General features: G+C 43.0%; 1 protein-coding gene across 1 annotated transcript in view; it reads left to right on the top strand.

Moving 5' to 3' along the window:
• The first annotated feature begins 1,260 nt into the window (after nt 1-1,260).
• LOC124041794 (histone-lysine N-methyltransferase 2C-like) overlaps nt 1,261-20,186 on the top strand; it is a 123,501-nt gene continuing 104,575 nt past the window's right edge. The window contains 4 exon segments of the mRNA XM_046359827.1: nt 1,261-2,210; nt 6,159-6,344; nt 13,682-13,803; nt 16,849-17,014. Coding sequence (XP_046215783.1) covers nt 6,160-6,344; nt 13,682-13,803; nt 16,849-17,014 — 473 coding nt within the window. The 5' untranslated portion in view covers nt 1,261-2,210; nt 6,159.

Genomic DNA, 20,186 nt, shown 5'->3' with positions numbered 1-20,186 from the left:
CATGGCCAGGAACGAATCCAACACCATCATTAAGTTTGCTGATGACACAACAGTGGTAGGCCTGATCACCGACAACGATGAGACCGCGTATAGGGAGGTCAGAGACCTGACCGTGAGGTGCAAGGATAACAATCTCTTCTCAACGTGATCAAGACTAAGGAGATGATTGTGGACTAGAGGAAAAGGAGGACCGAGCACGCACCCATTCTCATCGATGGGGCTGTAGTCGAGCAGGTTGAGAGCTTCAAGTTCCCTGAAGTCCAAATTACCAACAAACTAACATGGTCGAAGCACACCGAGACAGTTGTGAAGAAGGCACGACAAAACCTATTCCCCTCAGGAGACTGAAAAGATTTGGCATGGGTTCTCAGATCCTCAAAAGGTTCTACAACTGCACCACTGAGCGCATCCTGATGGGTTGCTCACTGCCTGGTATGGCAACTGCTCAGCCTCCGACCGCAAGGTACTACAGAAGGTAGTGTGAACGGCCCAGTACATCACTGGGGCCAAGCTTCCTGCTATCCAGGACCTCTATACTAGGCGGTGTCAGAGGAAGGTCCCTAAAAAATTGTCAATGACTCCAACCACCCTAGTCATAGACTGTTCTCTCTGCTACCGCATGGCAAGCGGTACCGGAGTGCCAAGTCTAGGTCCAAGAGGCTCCTAAATAGCTCCAACGTCCAAGCCATAAGACTCATGAACAGCTAATCAAATGGCTTTCTATGCATAGTTACTTTAATAACTCTACCTTCATGTGCATATTACCTCAATTACCTCGACACCGGTGCCCCCACACATTGACTCGGTACCACCCCCTCTATTGTTATTTTCTGCTGCTCTTTAATCATTTGTTGTTCTTATCGTTTACTTTTTTGGGGGTATTTTCTTAAAACTGCATTGTTGGTTAATTAAGGGCTTGTAAGTAAGCAGGTCTACCTGTTGTATTTGGTGCGTGTGACTAATACAATTTGATTTGGTTTGAAGTGAAAGTAAAAGTTGGCAAAAATATAAATATTAAAGTAAAATACAGATACCCCAAAAAACGACTTATGATATGATTAATATGAGGCTGACAATTGGCGGAATTGCCCTTTAAATCACAAGGCCTACTGCAGTCCATTCCACAGGATGAGATCAGAGTTCCACATTTTAGAAGTAACCGATACACTTTACCGTATTTATTAAATGCCCATATTCTTCCGCAGGGTCAGGGAGTATTTTCAATAAATTGTTTTATAAACCTATGGATATTGCATTTAACCTCGTTTGCAGTTTTGATTTCTAATACAAGTGAAAATAGTAAAATATTATTAGAAACCATTACATCTCCAAGTGTATCGCTTCGATTTATGCAACGATATTTTCGTCCTATATTTTTGGGAGTCCTACATTCGGGAGTTATTATTTTGTGTCACTTAAACATGGCCACCGTAAAGAGTACGATACAACTTTAATTATTTTGACCAGGTAGAACTCGCCATTTCGTGTTTATTGACATAGCGAGAGTAAAAAAAGTGTTTTTGTTTATCGGAACACTCGTGTTAGTGTTTCCGGCTCGCCAGCTGAGGCGTCTTTCTGCCGCGGCTGAACAAAATAGAACCAGTTGGCAACGCTCGTGAGCCAGCGAGCTAGCTCGAGGAACTAGCCTTTGCATCGGTTATTTTTGTCCAAAGCATTGGCTTTCTCGTGAAGATTTTGTGATGTTTTTTTTTTTGAAGAAGACTACTTGGAATTTGTGCCTGTTTTGGATTATGGATATTGGCTACATCTTCCCCCTATAATAATAGTTAGTAAAAGGATTAAGTGTGGCAGTTAGCTGAACATTTTATTTGTGCGACGACAGCTGTCATTTGGAGAAAAGAAAGTGATCCATCATGCGTTTGCAATGAAGCTGATCTCTACTGGATTTACATTTGGCATCCTTTTTTCAAATGGGTGATGTTAAACATCGGAGTATTGGTGTATGCGTTCATGCTTTGTTTTTAACAGCGGTGGTATTTCTTTCGTAGCTAACATTGGCGTGGCCACCTAGCTAGTTAGCTACTTCTCGTACAGAACAGAAGACTGAGCTAGCTAACTTATCTAACGTTAACTAGCTGAGTGACAGTTGGCGATATCATTATTCCTCACAAATACACTACAAAGTGATATAACTATATATCTCTTACAATTTTGGACATGAAGAAGATAACCTATTCATAATTTTGAAGGTAAGTTATTTTAGCTAGCTATTTAATGTACTCGCTTGCTACATAATTCTCGGATTTGCAGCGGCCGCTCGAGCCCTAGTGTTTTTCCGCCGCCTTGTTTGGTCCGTTCTTTGACACAGAGAATCAGCCAAACTAGACGAATTTCTGCTAGAAAATACATTTAGACACGTAAATGCTTAAGCTGTGGCTAAATGCAAGGCAATGCAGATGCAATGTGTGCTGTTAATCACCGCTGTTGATTATGTATACTGTAATGTTATGTAGCTAGCGAACCTGTTAGCTAACAACTAGAAGTTGACCAGCTAAGTTAGCTACGCTCGTTTTGATCTCTGTATATTTATTTTGGAGGTCGTCTCATACAAAACATAATGCTAACTAAACTCGATAGCTATCTAGTAAACTAGATGGTTATCTACATTGTTGGCAAACTTTTGTATTTTGGAAATGTAGCGAGTTAGCTCTAGCTAGTTGATTTGCTAGCCAAAACCTTTTATCCACACGCTAGTTAGCTAACGTTAGCTACCGTGTAGGTAGCTGTGGAATCATGCATGGCTTCTAAAGTGACTTGACTTTGAAGTTTAATGTTAGCTAATTGTTAAAACTATCAGGCAGCCTTGGATATCAACACTACGTAGATGTTGACTAACGCTAACTCTCATGTTCAACGGCTCAACTAAATTAGCTAATGGTAGCTACCTACCGTTTTAAGCTAACTGGTCTTTCAGATACTTTGGCTGGCAATATAGGCAGTTGCATCCCATTTATCATTAATCAAATACCCTGATCATCATCTTATGTCTCTGTATCCCACAAAGTGAGATATCACTAGTCTATTAGTAGGCACATCATATTGTTACTCATTTGCAATGCCATGCAATAGCCTAACAAAGACTACAAAGAATCTAGGATGGCTGGCTAGCTGGTTAGCTTGTTTTGGCTGACTTGAGCATGCAGTTGCTTTGTGCTGTACGCTAGTTTAACAAAGGTAGCTAGCTAGCCCAGTGTGTCTGGGGGTACCCAACTGTGCCCACTGCCTTATGAAACCAATGTTATTCCATGCTAATATAGTTCTCTATAGAAACTAATATGAAACATTAAGATTCACTTTAAAGTGAATATATTTAGTCTGTTTACTATAATTGGTCACTACACTTTATTTTATTCCACTTTTTTTTATCCAGTCATTGATCTACTTCACGCCCCAGCTTTTCGCTATCCACTTGTGCCACCTCGTTATGGTCATAGTCTGAGTAGGGCTATAGTGAATCTTTCTTTCCAGAATCCATACTTTATCTATTTGTTATGTTTGTAACCTGTACTTGTTCAAACTTGCTGTCAAGCCTATTGCTCTATATGCAGACAAGGGCACATAATGTATCAGCCTACTTGCTTGTGTATGACAAAGACCACATTAAGGGCTGCTGTGATTACCTTTGGGAAGAATGGAATATAGACGTTAGGCAATTGGCTTACCAAAGACCATCCAATCAGGGGGGCTCATCTAGGGTCTACATATTTTGCAGCAACCTACACGATCTGGAACATCCCCATGCTCAATTTGTTGATACTGTGTCATTTATGTTTTTTCTCTCCCATTGACTACATCTAGTCTTAGCTGAACTTCCCACACAAAGACTGCATTGGATGCCACAAGAGGTCAAATGTAGACTCCGTCACAGAATAACATCAAGCTGTGTTTTGGAAAAGACACCCTGCTCTCACATAGGTAGCTAGTTCATTACAATCTCAAAATCAGTATAAGGTCCCCCTGATGATACAGCAGTATACTGTGCAGTGGATCCTGGTCATGGCTAGCAGGAATGCATATAATGTCAAATAAGGCACTTCTGGCATTAGCTGCATCCTGTCTAGTCAACCATGGATCCGGTGTAGTAGGCTAGTTCCAGGAAGAGACAGTGTGCCGGAAGAGAGTCTCCCATTGGCAGTGTCCCTCAACTGTCTGAGAGAACAGGGTGTCAGACAAGCCCATAAAAAAATCGGGATGACATCATCTTCAACAGACAGTCAGGCTGAGCTGAAAAGTCAATACACTTCTGACTTTTTGTTCTCAGTGTTTGTCATAAAACAAATATGCCTACTGGTTTACAGTGTGTCCTCTCGTACTGTTACAATATGATACTGAACAGAGAACCACAGTGGAGCAAACTAATTAATCCACTGTGGAACAAACAAATAGAGCAGGCTTATTTCAGTGGTAAGTAGAGGCAACTTCGGAGGCTGATAGGAGAGGAATGCAAGAACACAAGCAAGGCATCGAAGGACGAACGATCATCCAGACAGAGACATGAGGTCACAGTGTGGTGGTAGGTAGCTCAGGAAAGGAGAGAGTAGGTATGTGAACTCTTACATTGATAACATTGTCGAATAGGTTGAACATTGCTTCAGCTGATAAGTGATTTTGAAGGACACGTAGAAAGGTCAGAGGTAAGTTTTAAGCATTTCCTCGAGTATCATATCTGGAAAAAGATATGCCACCCCTGTTTTGGTAATAAGGTGAGGGATGGGCCTGAAGAAATGAGAGCTATGGGTGCCAGAACTATGACAAATGTGTTTGAACCATGTTTTGATTTATACTGAAGAAAAATATAAATGCAACAATTTTAAAGATTTTACTGAATTACAGTTCATATAAAGAAATCAGTCCATGTATTTCACATGATTGGGAATACAGATATGCATCATAAAAAAGTAGGGGTTTGGATCAGAACCAGTCCTCATCTCCTTCGTATAGAGTTGATCAGGATGTTGATTGTGGAATGTTGTCCCACTCCTCTTCAACGGCTGTGCAAAGTTGTTGGGAACTGGAACACGAGCATCCAGAGCATTCCAAACGTGCCCAATGGGTGACATGTCTGGTGATTTATGCAGTCCATGGAAGAACATTTTCAGCTTCCAGGAATTATGAATAGATGCATGCGACATGGGGCCATGCGTTATCATGCTGAAACATGAGGTGATGGCGACTGATGAATGGCACGGCAATGGGCCTCAGGATCTCATCATGTTATTTCTGTATATTCAAATTGCCATCAATAAAATGCAATTGTGCTCGTTGTCCGTACTAATGCCTACCCATATTGTAATCCCACTGCCACCATGGGATGGGACACTGTTCACAAAGTTGACATTAGCAATCTGCTCGCGCACACAATGCCATACACGTGGTCTGCGGTTGTGAAGCCAGTTGGGCGTACTGCCAAATTCTCTAAAATGACATTGGAGGTGGCTTACGGTAGAGAAATTAACATTGAATTCTCTGGCAACAGCTCTGGTGGACATTCCTGTAGGCAGCATGCCAATTGCACGCAACCTCAACTTGAGTTATCTGTGTCATTGTGTTGTGACAAAACGGCATGTTTTAGTGACTGTTTATTGTCCCCACCACAACATGCTTCTGTGTAATGATTGTGCTGTTTAATCAGCTTCTTGATATGGTTCACCTGTCAGGTTTGATGGGTTATCTTGGCAAAATATGAATGGTCACTAACAGGGATGTGCACAATATTTGGGAAATATACTTTTTGTGCGTATGGAAAATGTTTATTTCAGCCCATGAAACATGGGACCAACACTACATGTTGCGTTTTATATTTTTGTTCAGTATACTTTGTTTACAAACATTGGAGTAAAATAAGGTTATATTTTGGGTTCTGATGGGGTACGACAGTTGAGGCATTTAAGTTATGTTCTTCAAGAATCAATGGGTACATTTAATTTATGTCTAAAAATGGAAGAGCATCTGCAGATTGACCCTTTTTTAAATAATCAATTGTGTAGAATAGATTCAACATTTGATCAAGGCAATGTGATAACTTGTCCGGCACATCTTATTCATATACTGATTCCAAAGTACGTCAAGTAACCAAACCACATATTCAAACAGGCATTATTGTGCACTGATGCCTCTCTCTCCTTCCCTTCGAGAAGAATGTCATCAGAGGATAAGACTGTGGAGCCCTCTGACCAGGGACCCTCGCTGCCCTCCGGCAGTGCAGGGGCCACGTCCACAGGAAGCCCTGCCCAGACAGACAAGCGCCCCAGGGGCAGGCCACGCAAGGATGCTGCCACCACCATTGCACCCCAGGCGCCACCCACATCCAAGACCAGGAAGAAGTATGTTGTTTACCCTCCATATCGTCACAATTCTATTGGTAATTTACAGTGCACATAGATTTGCCTGAGTCATCACAAACACTGTAAGTCATTCTTCTGTGAACTTAGTCTGCGTTTTGTTTGTGGTGTTAGAACTGGAAGCTATTCAAGTGCTTATAGAGCCCCACAGTGGAGGTGTCATAATACCCATAAAACCTAGCGGGCAAACGGAAACTGTTCCAATTGTTTTTCCACCATTACTTTTTCCCCATACAGGATTTTAGAAATACTTAAAATAAGGGCTGTGTTTCGTGTAAGCTTACCCTGGCGTGACTTTTTGATAACCATGTAAATGTCTCGGACAAGCTGACACTTATCAATATATTCGTCTCTATATTTGCTCAGATTTGAAAATGGTAATTGGCATCAAATTAGAAGTCATGCAAAACTACATATCCCTGCAAGCTCCTGCATGTCATCTCTAGCTGACCCCATTGCTGACAGGTATTGTGTCAATTTAAAACTTAATAAACAAGACAGTTCACGGAATTGTCAATTTTAAAAAATGTAGCCAATTTATTCATTACTACATTTGAATTAACATTCGATAGTTAATCCAAATATTCTTACCTTTGCCTCGATTCGGCAGTCTCACCCATATCATCATAGTATTTGTAGTTCTTTATGATATGCTAATTACCTTCTACTATGGCTTTCATTTTTGGGGTGTAATCACAGGCGAATATATTGGTCAAAGTCACCTTGTCCTAGAGAGATTTACACTTATCAAAACGTCACATCAGGGTAAGCCTACACGAAGCTCTTATTGTAAGTGTTTCTAAAATCCCTTATGGGAAGAATGAATGGTAGAAAGACGATTGGAACCATTTCCCAGTTTAACCTCTAGGTTTTATGGGTGTTATGACTCATACTGTGGTGTTCTATTCCCCTTCCCCAAAATGTGTTTAAACATTACACAGATACTATCCAAATCTGTTCATCAGGCAAAGATCTAATTTTGCAGACAGTTATCCAGAGCTACTCTATGCATAGGGGGCTAAACACATTTATAAATACAGGTAACTCAAGCACAAACCCTTTCCACGGTTTTATTGCATGCAGCAGTACCAACCTGGCTCATTTGTTATATCCATGGCAACACATAATGCAGCTCAGAGAGCTGAGCTGTGTAATATGATGCCTACAATTCATCTAACTCTGACTAATTTGATCTGGGGTCACTATATTAGGATATCAAGGAGATGTGTGTGTGAGCAATCTATTATCAATCATCCAAATGATGTGTTTATGCCATGGCTATAAGGACAGCCGAGACAATTCCCGGTCTAGGTCGAATTAGCTGATAGGTTGGTTGGTGGGAGTGGCAAAGCATGGGTGTAGGTCAACATGTCATTTGCCCCATTATTTATAGCATGCAGGTGATCCAAGGAATACATAGCCTATGTCTGCTATATGGTTGGGCTGTATTTCCCAGCATGCGCTGACGTCCTCACTTGGTTCTTTCCAAGGTCTCCCATGTTCCAGAATCAAGCAGTGGGCGGCTGGTCAGGTTATCAGTGTGTTATTATGGTCAGTTGGGTTTGTATGAGAGAGAGTGCATTAGTTTTCTGGGACACTCTTGGCGGTGATAATGCTAAAGACCCATGGGACGGTGGAGCGAAGTATGCATTATTACGATACTTGTGTCTCAGGCAGCACCTTTCATTAAGGGGGAGGGGAAGCTTGCTGTATACATCTCAGATGACTCAATACTAGCATGCTGTTTTTGTAAGAAGAGTAAGATTTGAAGTGTTCATATCAGGAGAATGAACAAATGTAGTCTAGAGCTAGTGATACTGTATTGTCTTTGCAGCATGTATCAACTGGGCACTATTTTGATGTAAATAGGACACAGAAGGCTTCTCTTAGAAGTTAGACATTTTGTTGACTAATTGGATACTGCGTTGAATCACCCAGTCATCCACCACTCCATTCCAGAATAGATAACGCTGTTCCGGGTTTTCTTGTCGGCTCCCTGAGAGCTGGAACTACTTACCACAGCATTATTTTCAACCTTTTTTTCCTCCTCTCTCCTGGTGGTGGGATCATGGGGAGAAGTTGGGGAGTTGGGATGTTACAGACCTTTAGGGTTTTTTGCCATTTCAAGAAAAGTCAAAAGAAAAGACTACACTTCGAAGGCTACATGAGAGCATAAGGGCACTGCGCTATAGGCACAGCACGTTCGGAATGGTCACAGACAGGGTTATGACGATATACAGTTGTCTGTACTAGACCTAAATGTCAGATATTCTTATGTACCCGTTGCTCATAAAGTGTATTTATCATTAATACCTTGGTGAATAATCAGAAAGCCCTGGTAATTGTGGAGAGAGTGATATTCCATGCCAGTGAAGGTAGGTCAGATCAGATGCATCATCAACTTAATACAGGTTGACTTTATGGCTCGTGTGTATGTACTACCAATCTTCTGAATATGGCTGATATCAGGCATTAATTTACGTCAGACCTATCTATCTTTACTCAAACAGACATATCTATCTGCTGTAGACGTTGGGCACCAGAGAAGCCCCTTACGACAGAGGGAGAGAGGAGCTGGAGATGTCTGGGAACAGCGTTGCATTTTTAAATTTATCCTGGTGTCTGTCTACTCTACACCCCCGTGCCGTCATCACTGATGCTCCTGGGCTTTGAGGTCGTCGGTTACAACATTATGGAGCTCTCGTCACTGTTAGAGCTGAGCTTATTTTGGGCCTTATGGACTTGCTTAAATATGTGTTGCCATGACGAGACCTCATTACAGAAATAAAGATCAGGGCTATCTAGTGTCTACTTCACTAATCATTTATTGATTTGGTACTTTCTGTTGGTATGGCTTTTTTTTGCTTCACTGTTTCCTGCCCAATGTAGAGTCTTGAACTGTGACATTTAGTCTTCCATCTTGTTGCTGCTTATCTGGAGTAGGAAGTCATTTTGGAGGGAGGAGTTGACTTGGCAAACTGGCCGACTTGTGTGTTCTTTCTCCAGTGGCATCGAAAATTACCCCCTCCCCCTGCATCCTCCCCACTACCCCCGCAAAATGCTGGCTTCTCTCATTTAGACTGTTTGCTCTTCCCACTTAGTGGGCTCACTGTACGTGGTGCTGTTTAATTTGTATCCATGACAATTATCACATCGACGTGGCCCTCAGATTGGGTTAAGACAGAACTCCTACTGGGGGATCCTGACACTGACAAATCTCTCCGTGTGTGTGTGTGTGCTCTGTTTATGCACTCTCCATTGATGTTTGTTGACTTTTCTCTGCATACTGTTCATTTCAATAAAAAGAGGAAAAGGTACATCACCTTGTTTGCAGGTCTGAATTTTGACTGTAGCAACTATCTGTGTGTCTTTAACTCTGCACTAGTATCATCATCAGAGGAGCCTAGAGCCTAGAGGTGAAGGGTGGGGTAGGCTAGTGATGGTATGAGAGGTGAAGGGTGGGGTAGGCTAGTGGTGGGGTGAAGGGTGGGGTAGGTTAGTGATGGTGTGAGACGTGTAGTAAAGTCTCTTGAGCCACTCAACAGGAGGTCGAGTGTGATCTGAGTAGGGCCAAATTCCATCTATTGTGAGAAGCATAAAATGCTGAATTTTCTTCAGTCTGCCTTCCACTGGTAGTTGGACAAGCGTCATTGACCAGCAGCTTGTTTAGGAGGTGGTAGCCTAATGATTTTAACCTGATTAAGTGAATATATTATCCAAATACATGTTTTGCGTGCTCGTCCAGGTTTGTAGGCCCATATACACTTCACAAAAATACAGGGATGGACAATAACAATAAAACTGACAGGTTCAATGTCCTTCTGATTGTACTAAGTAGCTGAAGTAATATGGCCTTTCTGTTCATTTCCAGCTTGTGTCTGTCTGAAGCACAACCTCTGGCCATATTACAACTCTCATCATCCAGATTGATCAACGCGTGTTTGTGTTTTGTTGTGTTATAAATCACTGGCTTGTTTTTACGTGATGTATTCTCCCATTGGGTTAAAATGTGGCTTGCTTATGTTCAGCAGTTACAATTATTATGGCCTAATCGAAATGTGTCATACCATTTGGGACTGAGAGTAATGGGCTTGGCTTTGCTTCTCATATGCTTCCCTGGTTTGATCTATGATGGGAGAATTTAGTTGGAATGAAGATATCCCAGTCCTAGGCATTCTCAATTACATATTTACCTCACAGTTCTTGTTTGGATGATCTCGCTAGCTACTATCAATCTATATTTAAGCAATAAGCCCTGAGATGTGGTATATGACCAGGCCAGTATACCACGGCTAAGGGCTGTTCAAATGCGCAACGCGGAGTGCCTGAACACAGCCCTTAGCCGTGGTATATTGGCCATGTATCAAAAACCCTCGGGGGCCTTCTATTATAAACCGGTTACCAATGTAATTAGAGCAGTAAAAATAAATGTTTTGTCATACCCGTGGTATACGGTCTGATATACCACGGCTGTTAGCCAATCAGCATTCAGCTCTCGAACCACTCAGTTTATAATATTGAATGTTTACCAGGTTTCTGTCTGATGTTGATGTTTGTACATTCAAGCTCATTGAAAGCAGGGAGGGAGAATCATGCTCCTCATTCTTGCCCTCTCTCGTTGCCCACCACGGTACCAGCAGCTTGTACCCATACTCTACCGCACCACTCCTCCTACTTTGCCTTTCCTTGCCCAGCGGCCTCAGTGCCATCCTTTTAAGAATCGGTCATGTTTTTTTCTTCTGCCGATGTAATCCTTGGGCGGGCTGCCTAAGCGTTCTTTTGGGTTGCCCAAGTCCAAACAGTGTTAAACAAAAATGCTTTCATTGTTAACTTAAATGACTAAAACCATATATGAAGTATGTAGAAACTATAATTGACCTTTGCATATACCAAACATTTGGACTACCTTTCTAATATTGAGTTGCACCCTCCCCTTTTGCCCTCAAAACAGCCTCAATTCGTTGGGGCGTGGACTCTACAAGGTGTCAAGTATTCCACAGGGATACTGGCCCATGTTGACTCCAATGCTTCCCACAGTTGTGTCAAGTTGGCTGAAATTCTTGATACACACAGGAAACTGTTGTTGAAGAACCCATTAGGGTTGCAGTTTTTTACGCAGTATGTATATATATATATCTCTTTGAGAACTAACAATCACCAAAATAAAAGATTAACAGTCAAGGGATAATAGAACATTCTAAATTCATTTAGCGGTACTAATAACATCACACTAGCCAAAATGCATAGAATTGCAGAATACTAGCTTTAAAACGGCAAACCTTTCTCTCAGCTCCCAAAAACAATCCCATTACAAAATAATGCTTTAAAAAAAAAAAAAAATAAGTGGTTGTTTGGATGCTGATTGGACGAGCAGCATTTCAATCGGTGCTGTGTTGGCTGTCACAACACACCTATGCCTGCTAACCGTTACTGTTTGTCCAGATCTGCAATAGGCTAACTAGCAATCATACCACACACAAAATCATTCGAAGTTGCACAAATTTTCAATATGATAAGGAACACTAAAATAACACATCCTAGATCTAAATGAATTAAATATTCTTATTAAATACTTTTTTTTTTACATAGTTGAATGTGCTGACAACAATCACACAAATTATCAATGGAAATCAAATTTATCAACCCATGGCAGTCTGGATTTGGAGTCACACTCAAAATTAAAGTGGAAAACCACACACAGGCTGATTCAACTTTGATGTAAAACAAGTCAAAATGAGGCTCAGTAGTGTGTGTGGCCTCCACGTGCCTGTATGACCTCCCTACAACGCCAGGGCATGCTCTTGATGAGGTGGCGGATGGTCTCCTGAGGGATCTCCTCCCAGACCTGGACTAAAGCATCCGCCAACTCCTGGACAGTCTGTGGTGCAACGTGTTGTTGGTGGCTGGAGCGAGACATGATGTCCCAGATGTGCTCAATTGTATTCAGGTCTGGGGAACGGGCGGGCCCACTCCAGCCATGTGAGGTCTAGCATTGTCTTGCATTAGGAGGAACCCAGGGCCAACCACACCAGCATATGGTCTCACAAGGGGTCTGAGGATCTCATCTCGGTACCTAATGGCAGTCAGGCTACCTCTGGCGAGCACATCGAGGGCTGTGCGGCCCCCTAAAGAAATGCCACCCCACACCATGACTGACCCACCACCAAACCGGTCATGCTGGAGGATGTTGCAGGCAGCAGAACGTTCTCCACGGCGTCTCCAGACTGTCACGTCTGTCACATGTGCTTAGTGTGAACCTGCTTTCATCTGTGAAGAGCACAAGGGCGCCAGAGGCGAAATTGCCAATCTTGGTGTTCTCTGACAAATGCCAAACGTCCTGCACAGTGTTGGGCTGTAAGCACAACCCCCACCTGTGGACGTCGGGCCCTCATACCACCCTCATGGAGTCTGTTTCTGACCGTTTGAGCAGACACATTTGTGGCCTGCTGGAGGGCTCTGGCAGTGCTCCTCCCTGCACAAAGGTGGAGGTAGCGGTCCTGCTGCTGGATTGTTGCCCTCCTACGGCCTCCTCCACGTCTCCTGATGTACTGGCCTGTCTCCGGGTAACACCTCCATGCTCTGGACACTACGCTGACCGACACAGCAAACCTTCTTGCCACAGTTCGCATTGATGTGTCATCCTGGATGAGCTGCACTACCTGAGCCACTTGTGTGGGTTGTAGACTCTGTCTCATGCTACCACTAGAGTGAAAGCACTGCCAGCATTCAAAAGTGACCAAAACATCAGCCAGGAAGCATAGGAACTGAGAAGTTATTATTATTATTATTATTAAGTGGTCTGTGGTCACCACCTGCAGAACCACTCCTTTATTGGGGTTGTCTTGCTAATTGCCTATAATTTCCACCTGTTATCTATTCCATTTGCTCAACAGCATATGAAATGTATTGTCAATCAGTGTTGCTTCCTAAGTGGACAGTTTGATTTCACAGAAGTGTTGATTGACTTGGAGTTACATTGTTGTTTAAGTTTTCCCTTAATTTTTTTTGAGCAGTGTATATCTCAGCAAAAAAAGAAACATCCTCTCGCTGTCAACTGCGTTTATTTTCAGCAAACTTAACATGTGTAACTATTTGTATGAACATAACAAGATTCAACAACTGAGACATGAACTGAACAAGTTCCACAGACATGTGAATAACAGAAATGGAATAATGTGTCCTTGAACAGGGGGGTCAAAAATAGGGACATTTTCTTGTTGTTTACACAGATATTTTTTGCGGGTTTACGTGGAAACATTCTGTCACCTTTTTGGGCCCTCACAAGTTTGCGTCCTTGTCTTTCTCGCTCGCTCTCTCAGGGGGCGTGCAAGAGGGAGAGCGGTTGTGGAGGAGGAGGAGGAGGAGGAGGAGGAGGAGGAGGACAGCAGCATGGATGGGACGGAGGCAGCCACTTCAGAGAGCCCCCCTCATGATGCAACAGGTGAGTCAGTCTTCCTCTCCCTCCCCTATGTGAGACCTATATAGCCTATTTTGAACTCCAGCTGAGCTGAGAGCTGACACATCCTGGCTGCTCAAAGTATACAATGTCTCAGGAGTTCTCAGGAGGCAGTGGAGTGGTTCCCTCCCCCAATCCTGGAGAGTGAAGGGAGGGATGAATGAGAGCATGCAGATAGATATCTGAAGACTTCCAGTCATTGTTGTAAAGCTAGTTATCATTGGCTCGCAAAACTGCCTGTAACTTTCTTCTTACTGGACACAGAGACACAAAAATTCCTGAGTATATCTGACTCTCTCCCCTCTTTACTCTCCCTCCTTCTGCCCTCTCCTCTCTGTATTTCTCCTCTCCCCCTTTTCTCTCTCTCCCTGCTCTGAGGTTGGCATAGAGAGGTGCAGAGCAGGAGGGAGCCCAAGGCTAATGCCCTCTAAAAGCTTTTCAAAATCCCATCACTCTCCCCCAGCCCATTTTGGATGCTTCTCTATGTGTGTACATCACGTGACCTGCTCCCAGTTCCCATACAGCTCAGAGCTGTCATGGACTTGGCTTATCTATATACAGAGCATTTGGAAAGTATTTAGACCCCTTCCCTTTTCCATGTTTTATAACCTTACAGACTTTTTTTTTTATCCCCTCATAAATCTACACACAATACCCCATCATGACGTTACCTTATTTACATAAGTATTCAGACCCTTTGATCATCCTTGAGATGTTTCTTCAACTTGGAGTCCACCTGTGGTAAATTAAATTGATTGGAAATTACTTGGAAAGGTACACACCTGTTAATATAAGGTCCCATAGTTGTCAGAGCAAAAACCAAGCAATGAGGTTGAAGGAATTGTCTGTAGAGCTCCGGGACAGGATTGTGTTGAGGCACAGATCTGGGGAATGGTAACAAAATATTTCTGCAGCATTGAAGGTCCCCAAGAACACAGTGGCCTCTATCATTCTTAAATGGAAGAAGTATGGAACTGCCAAGACTGGCCAAACTGAGCAATCAAGGGAGAAGGGCCTTGGTCAGGGAGGTGACCAAGAACCCGATGGTCACTCTGACAGAGCTCTAGAGTTCCTTTGTGGAGATGGGAGAACCTTCCAGAAGGACAACCATCTCTGCAGCACTCCACCAATCAGGTCTTTATGGTAGAGTGGCCAGACAGAAGCCACTCTTCAGTAAAAGGCACATGACCGCCAGTTTGGACTTCGCCAAAAGATACCTTTAAGGACTCTCAGACCATGAGAAACAAGATTCTCTGGTCTGATGAAACAAAGATTGAACTCTCTGGCCTGAATTTCAAGCACCACATCTGGAGGAAACCAGGCACCATCCCTACGTTGAAGCATGGTGGTGGCAGCATCATGTTGTGGGGATGTTTCTCAGTCGCACGGACTGGGAAGACTAGTCAGGATGGAGGGAAAGTTGAATGGAACAAAGTACAGATATCCTTAATAAAAACCTGCTCTAGAGTGCTCTGGACCTCAGATTGTGGTGAAGGTTCACCTTCCAACAGGACAGCAACCCTAATCACACAGCCAAGACAACGCAGGAGTGGCAAGACCCGAGGCTGTAATCGCTGACAAAGGTGCTTCAACAAAGTACTGAGTAAAGGGTCTGAATCCTTATGTAAGTGTGATATTAAATGTTTTTTTTTTTATATACATTTGCTCAATTTCTCAACATTGTGTTGCATTATGTGGTATTGTATGTAGGTTGATGGAAAAACAAACAATTTAATACATTTTAAAATAAGGCTGTAACTTGACAAAATGTGGAAAAGGGGTCTGAATACTTTACGAATGCACTGTTGTTGGACGGTGCTATATAGTTGGAGTGATTTTCTTCTCTCAGCTCTAGACCTTGTAGGTGTTTCAGAGGGTGTGTGTGTGCATGCATTTGGGAGTGGGATATGTTATTTTACTTTGCTTTAACAATGGGTATGGATTTTGTTGGTCGAAGTTCCCAATTTTTATGAAAAAGTTACACAATCACTATTGTTATTTATCTCACCGACTGGCTTCTAGGGCTCCTATAGGGGCGTGCTGGTGAACGGAGTCAGACTCTGCATTACTGTCTGCTTTCTTTTCAGGCAGTTGGAACTGAAGGGTCTTCACTCGCAATGTGTCTTTACAATACTCTTGGCCCTTGAGTTCAAGAACAGAAAAAGTCAACACCGAGGTCGTGACATGACCTTTAGTACCAATCCTTCCTGTGTCTGTCTGACTGTCCTTTCATGACACCATGTGTTTAGGCCACTTTACCTTTCCTTTCATGCTTGTTGCCATAGTAATTGTCTCAATAGGTTATCAATACATTACTGACCTTCAAACCTAAACAATGAACATACCTTGGAGAAGACCTTTGACCTTTGGGACTAAATACATCTATTTATCCCCTAATTGCCAGTGGCATTGACATGTTAGCTAAATGCTCATCAAAATTACAAACCAGCAATAGATGGAATGTAACTGCAAGTGCAGGCCAGCCACAGACATGTCAAAACGCAACCAAAACCACAAACCACTCAAAGAGGTTACTTGTCAGATGTCCAATTATAGTCCAATCTTCAAAGTGTCTGTGTAAAAGGCCATGGCCACTATTCAGGTTTCTAATAACCCTCTGTTCTGTTTGTCTGAAGTGACGTGAGTAATTGGTGTTTTTGTCGACGTTGTTATTGTCGTATGTGACTGGAAACCTGCCTGTGGGCTCCCCTTGGGTTTACTGCAATCAGCGCTCCAGCATATGGTCTCCATATTCCCACCATCATCCCTTGCTCTACCAAAGGGTGTTTCTGTTTCTGACCTGGAGCAAATAGCCTGGAACTGAAGACAACAGTCCAGTCCTCCGTGTCGGTCAGAGACTTCATGTCTGTATTCACATCTGATCTGGCATTTGGTAGATGGATGATCACTTCAGGGCACAAATATACATGACTGATAGAAATCTATGGAAACGTACCGGTTAGATTCTATGGCTAGATATTCATGCTTCTCTGCCTCTAAACCCCATCCTATGTGTCTTTGCACCATCAGATGCTCCAGCCCAGCAGCAGGTGGACAGTGTGGATGTGGTTACCACTGAGGGTCCGGGGGAGACCGAGGAGAAGCCCCACTCTCCCCACGTCCAGAGTCCTCAGACTGGGGATGCAGCCGAACCCTCCGCCGCTGGCCCTGCTACTACCCGAGGAGCCAAAAGCAGGTCAGTCAGAGAGGCCTACGTCAAGTCTTCATATGTATGTATTGTATGTGGTCTGTCTGCATGTTTGTGTATATTTGTTAATGAGATATGTATAGGTCCGTCTGTCAGTGTACATGCGTACAGCATATGGGCTTCTCTGCTATTCTCATTAATGCACAAACACACGCATGCACAGTGAACCCCCCCCCCAGGTGTCACTCTGTTAAAGGTTGTAATCAATCTCCCAGACTGACTGCACTGTCGATGTTGCTGATGGAGGGGCAGTCAGGCCAGACAGGCAGAATCTCTCCAGGGATCGTATTAATCTTATTAACAAGCCTATCTCCTCTAGAAACCAACCTGATAAATGTTTGCTGCCTGCGCTGGTCTGCTCTGCCTGGCTCGCTTTACTTTCCCTCACACACGGACTCCCAACCTCTCGGCCCATCTCTCTATGATGGCTCGAGATCCTCTGTTTTGGATCCTCAAATACATGGATGTGGCTTGATCAGTTGATTGAGTATAGGTTGATCAAAGGTCTATGTGTAACTTTCAATTCAGACAGATTTTTGTTGTAAGAATATATTGCTGTGTGTGTACCGTCGCGGCCCAAAGTTTTGAGAATGACACGCATACATTTTCAGTCTGCTGCCTCAGCTTGTATGATGGCAATTTGCATACACTCCAGAATGCTATGAAGAGTGATCAGATGAATTGCAATTAATTGCAAAGTCCCTCTTTGCCATGCAAATAAACTGAATCCCCCCAAAAAAACATTTTCACTGCATTTCAGCCCTGCCACAAAAGGACCAGCTGACATCATGTCAGTGATTCTCTCTTTAACACAGGTGTGAGTGTTGACGAGGACAAGGCTGGAGATCTCTCTGTCATGCTGATTGAATTCGAATAACAGACTGGAAGCTTCAAAAGGAGGGTGGTTCTTGGAATCATTGTTCTTCCTCTGTCAACCATGGTTACCTGCAAGAAAACATGTGCCGTCATCATTGCTTTGCACAAAAGGGGTTTCAGGCAAGGATATTGCTGCCAGTAAGATTGCACCTAAATCAACCATTTATCGGATCATCAAGAACTTCAAGGAGTGGTTCAATTGTTGTGAAGAAGGCTTCAGGGCGCCCAAGAAAGTCCAACAAGCGCCAGGACCGTCTCCTACAGTTGATTCAGCTGTGGGATCGGGGCACCACCAGTAAAGAGCTTGCTCAGGAATGGCAACAGGCAGGTGTGAGTGCATCTGCACACACAGTGAGACAAATACTTTTGGAGGATGGCCTGGTGTCAAGAAGGGCAGCAAAGAAGCCACTTCTCTCCAGGAAAAACATCAGGGACAGACTGATATTCTGCAAAATGAACAGGGATTGGACTGCTGAGGATTGGGGTGAAGTCATTTTCTCTGAATCCCCTTTCCGATTGTTTAGGGCATCTGGAAAAAAAAGTTTGTCTGGAGAAGACTAGGTGAGCGCTACCATCAGTCCTGTGTCATGCCAACCAAATCAAAAATCAAATCAAATGTATTTGTCACATACACATGGTTAGCAGATGTTAATGCGAGTGTAGCGAAATGCTTGTGCTTCTAGTTCCGACAATGCAGTAATAACCAACGAGTAATCTGACCTAACAATTCAACTACTACCTTATACACACAAGTGTAAAGGATAAAGAATATATACATAAAGATACAGTGGGGCAAAAAATTATTTAGTCAGCCACCAATTGTGCAAGTTCTTCCACTTAAAAAGATGAGAGGCCTGTAATTTTCATCATAGGTACACTTCAACTATGACAGACAAAATGAGGGGGAAAAAAATCCAGAAAATCACATTGTAGGATTTGTAATTAATTTATTTGCAAATTATGGTGGAAAACAAGTATTTGGTCACCTACAAACAAGCAAGATTTCTGGCTCTCACAGACCTATAACTTCTTCTTTGAGGCTCCTCTGTCCTCCACTCGTTACCTGTATTAATGGCACCTGTTTGAACTTGTTATCAGTATAAAAGAGTCTAAAACAATCACACTCCAAACTCTACTATGGACAAGACCAAAGAGCTGTCAAAGGACACCAGAAACAAAATTGTAGACCTGCACCAGGCTGGGAAGAATGAATCTGCAATAGGTAAGCAACTTGGTTTGAAGAAATCAACTGTGGGAGCAATTATTAGGAAATGGAAGACATACAAGATCACTGATAATCTCCCTCGATCTGGGGCTCCACGCAAGATCTCACCCCGTGGGGTCAAAATGATCACAAGAACGGTGAGCAAAAATCCCAGAACTGCACGGGGGGACCTAGTGAATGACCTGCAGAGAGCTGGGACCAAAGTAACAAAGCCTACCATCAGTAACACACTACGCCGCCAGGTACTCAAATCCTGCAGTGCCAGACGTGTCCCCCTGCTTAAGCCAGTACATGTCCAGGCCCGTCTGAAGTTTGCTAGAGAGCATTTGGATGATCCAAAAGAAGATTGGGAGAATGTCATATGGTCAGATGAAACCAAAATATAACTTTTTGGTAAAAACTAAACTCGTCATGTTTGGAGGACATAGAATGCTGAGTTGCATCCAAAGAACACCATACCTACTGTGAAGCATGGGGTTGGAAACATCATGCTTTGGGGTTGTTTTTCTGCAAAGGGACCAGGACGACTGATCCGTGTAAAGGAAAGAATGAATGGGGCCATGTATTGTGAGATTTTGAGTGAAAACCTCCTTCCATCAGCAAGGGCATTGAAGATGAAACGTGGCTGGGTCTTTCAGCATGACAAGGATCCCAAACACACCGCCCGGGCAATGACGGAGTGGCTTCGTAAGAAGCATTTCAAGGTCCTGGAGTGGCCTAGCCAGTCTCCAGATCTCAACCCCATAGAAAATCTTTGGAGGGAGTTGAAAGTCTGTGTTGCCCCAAAACATCACTGCTCTAGAGGAGATCTGCATGGAGGAATGGGCCAAAATACCAGCAACAGTGTGTGAAAACCTTGAAAAAAACGTACAGAAAACGTTTGACCTCTGTCATTGCCAACAAAGGGTATATAACAAAGTATTGAGAAACTTTTATTGACCTAATACTTATTTTCCACCATTTTCATATAAATTCATTAAAAATCCTACGTGATTTTCTGGATTTTCTTCTCATTTTGTCTGTCATAGTTGAAGTGTACCTATGATGAAAATTGCAGTT

Source organism: Oncorhynchus gorbuscha, linkage group LG08, assembly GCF_021184085.1.
Source record: "Oncorhynchus gorbuscha isolate QuinsamMale2020 ecotype Even-year linkage group LG08, OgorEven_v1.0, whole genome shotgun sequence".
Classification (NCBI taxonomy): domain Eukaryota; kingdom Metazoa; phylum Chordata; class Actinopteri; order Salmoniformes; family Salmonidae; genus Oncorhynchus; species Oncorhynchus gorbuscha.
Note: the sequence above shows the minus strand (reverse complement) of the source record. Positions and strands in the feature narration are given on the sequence as shown.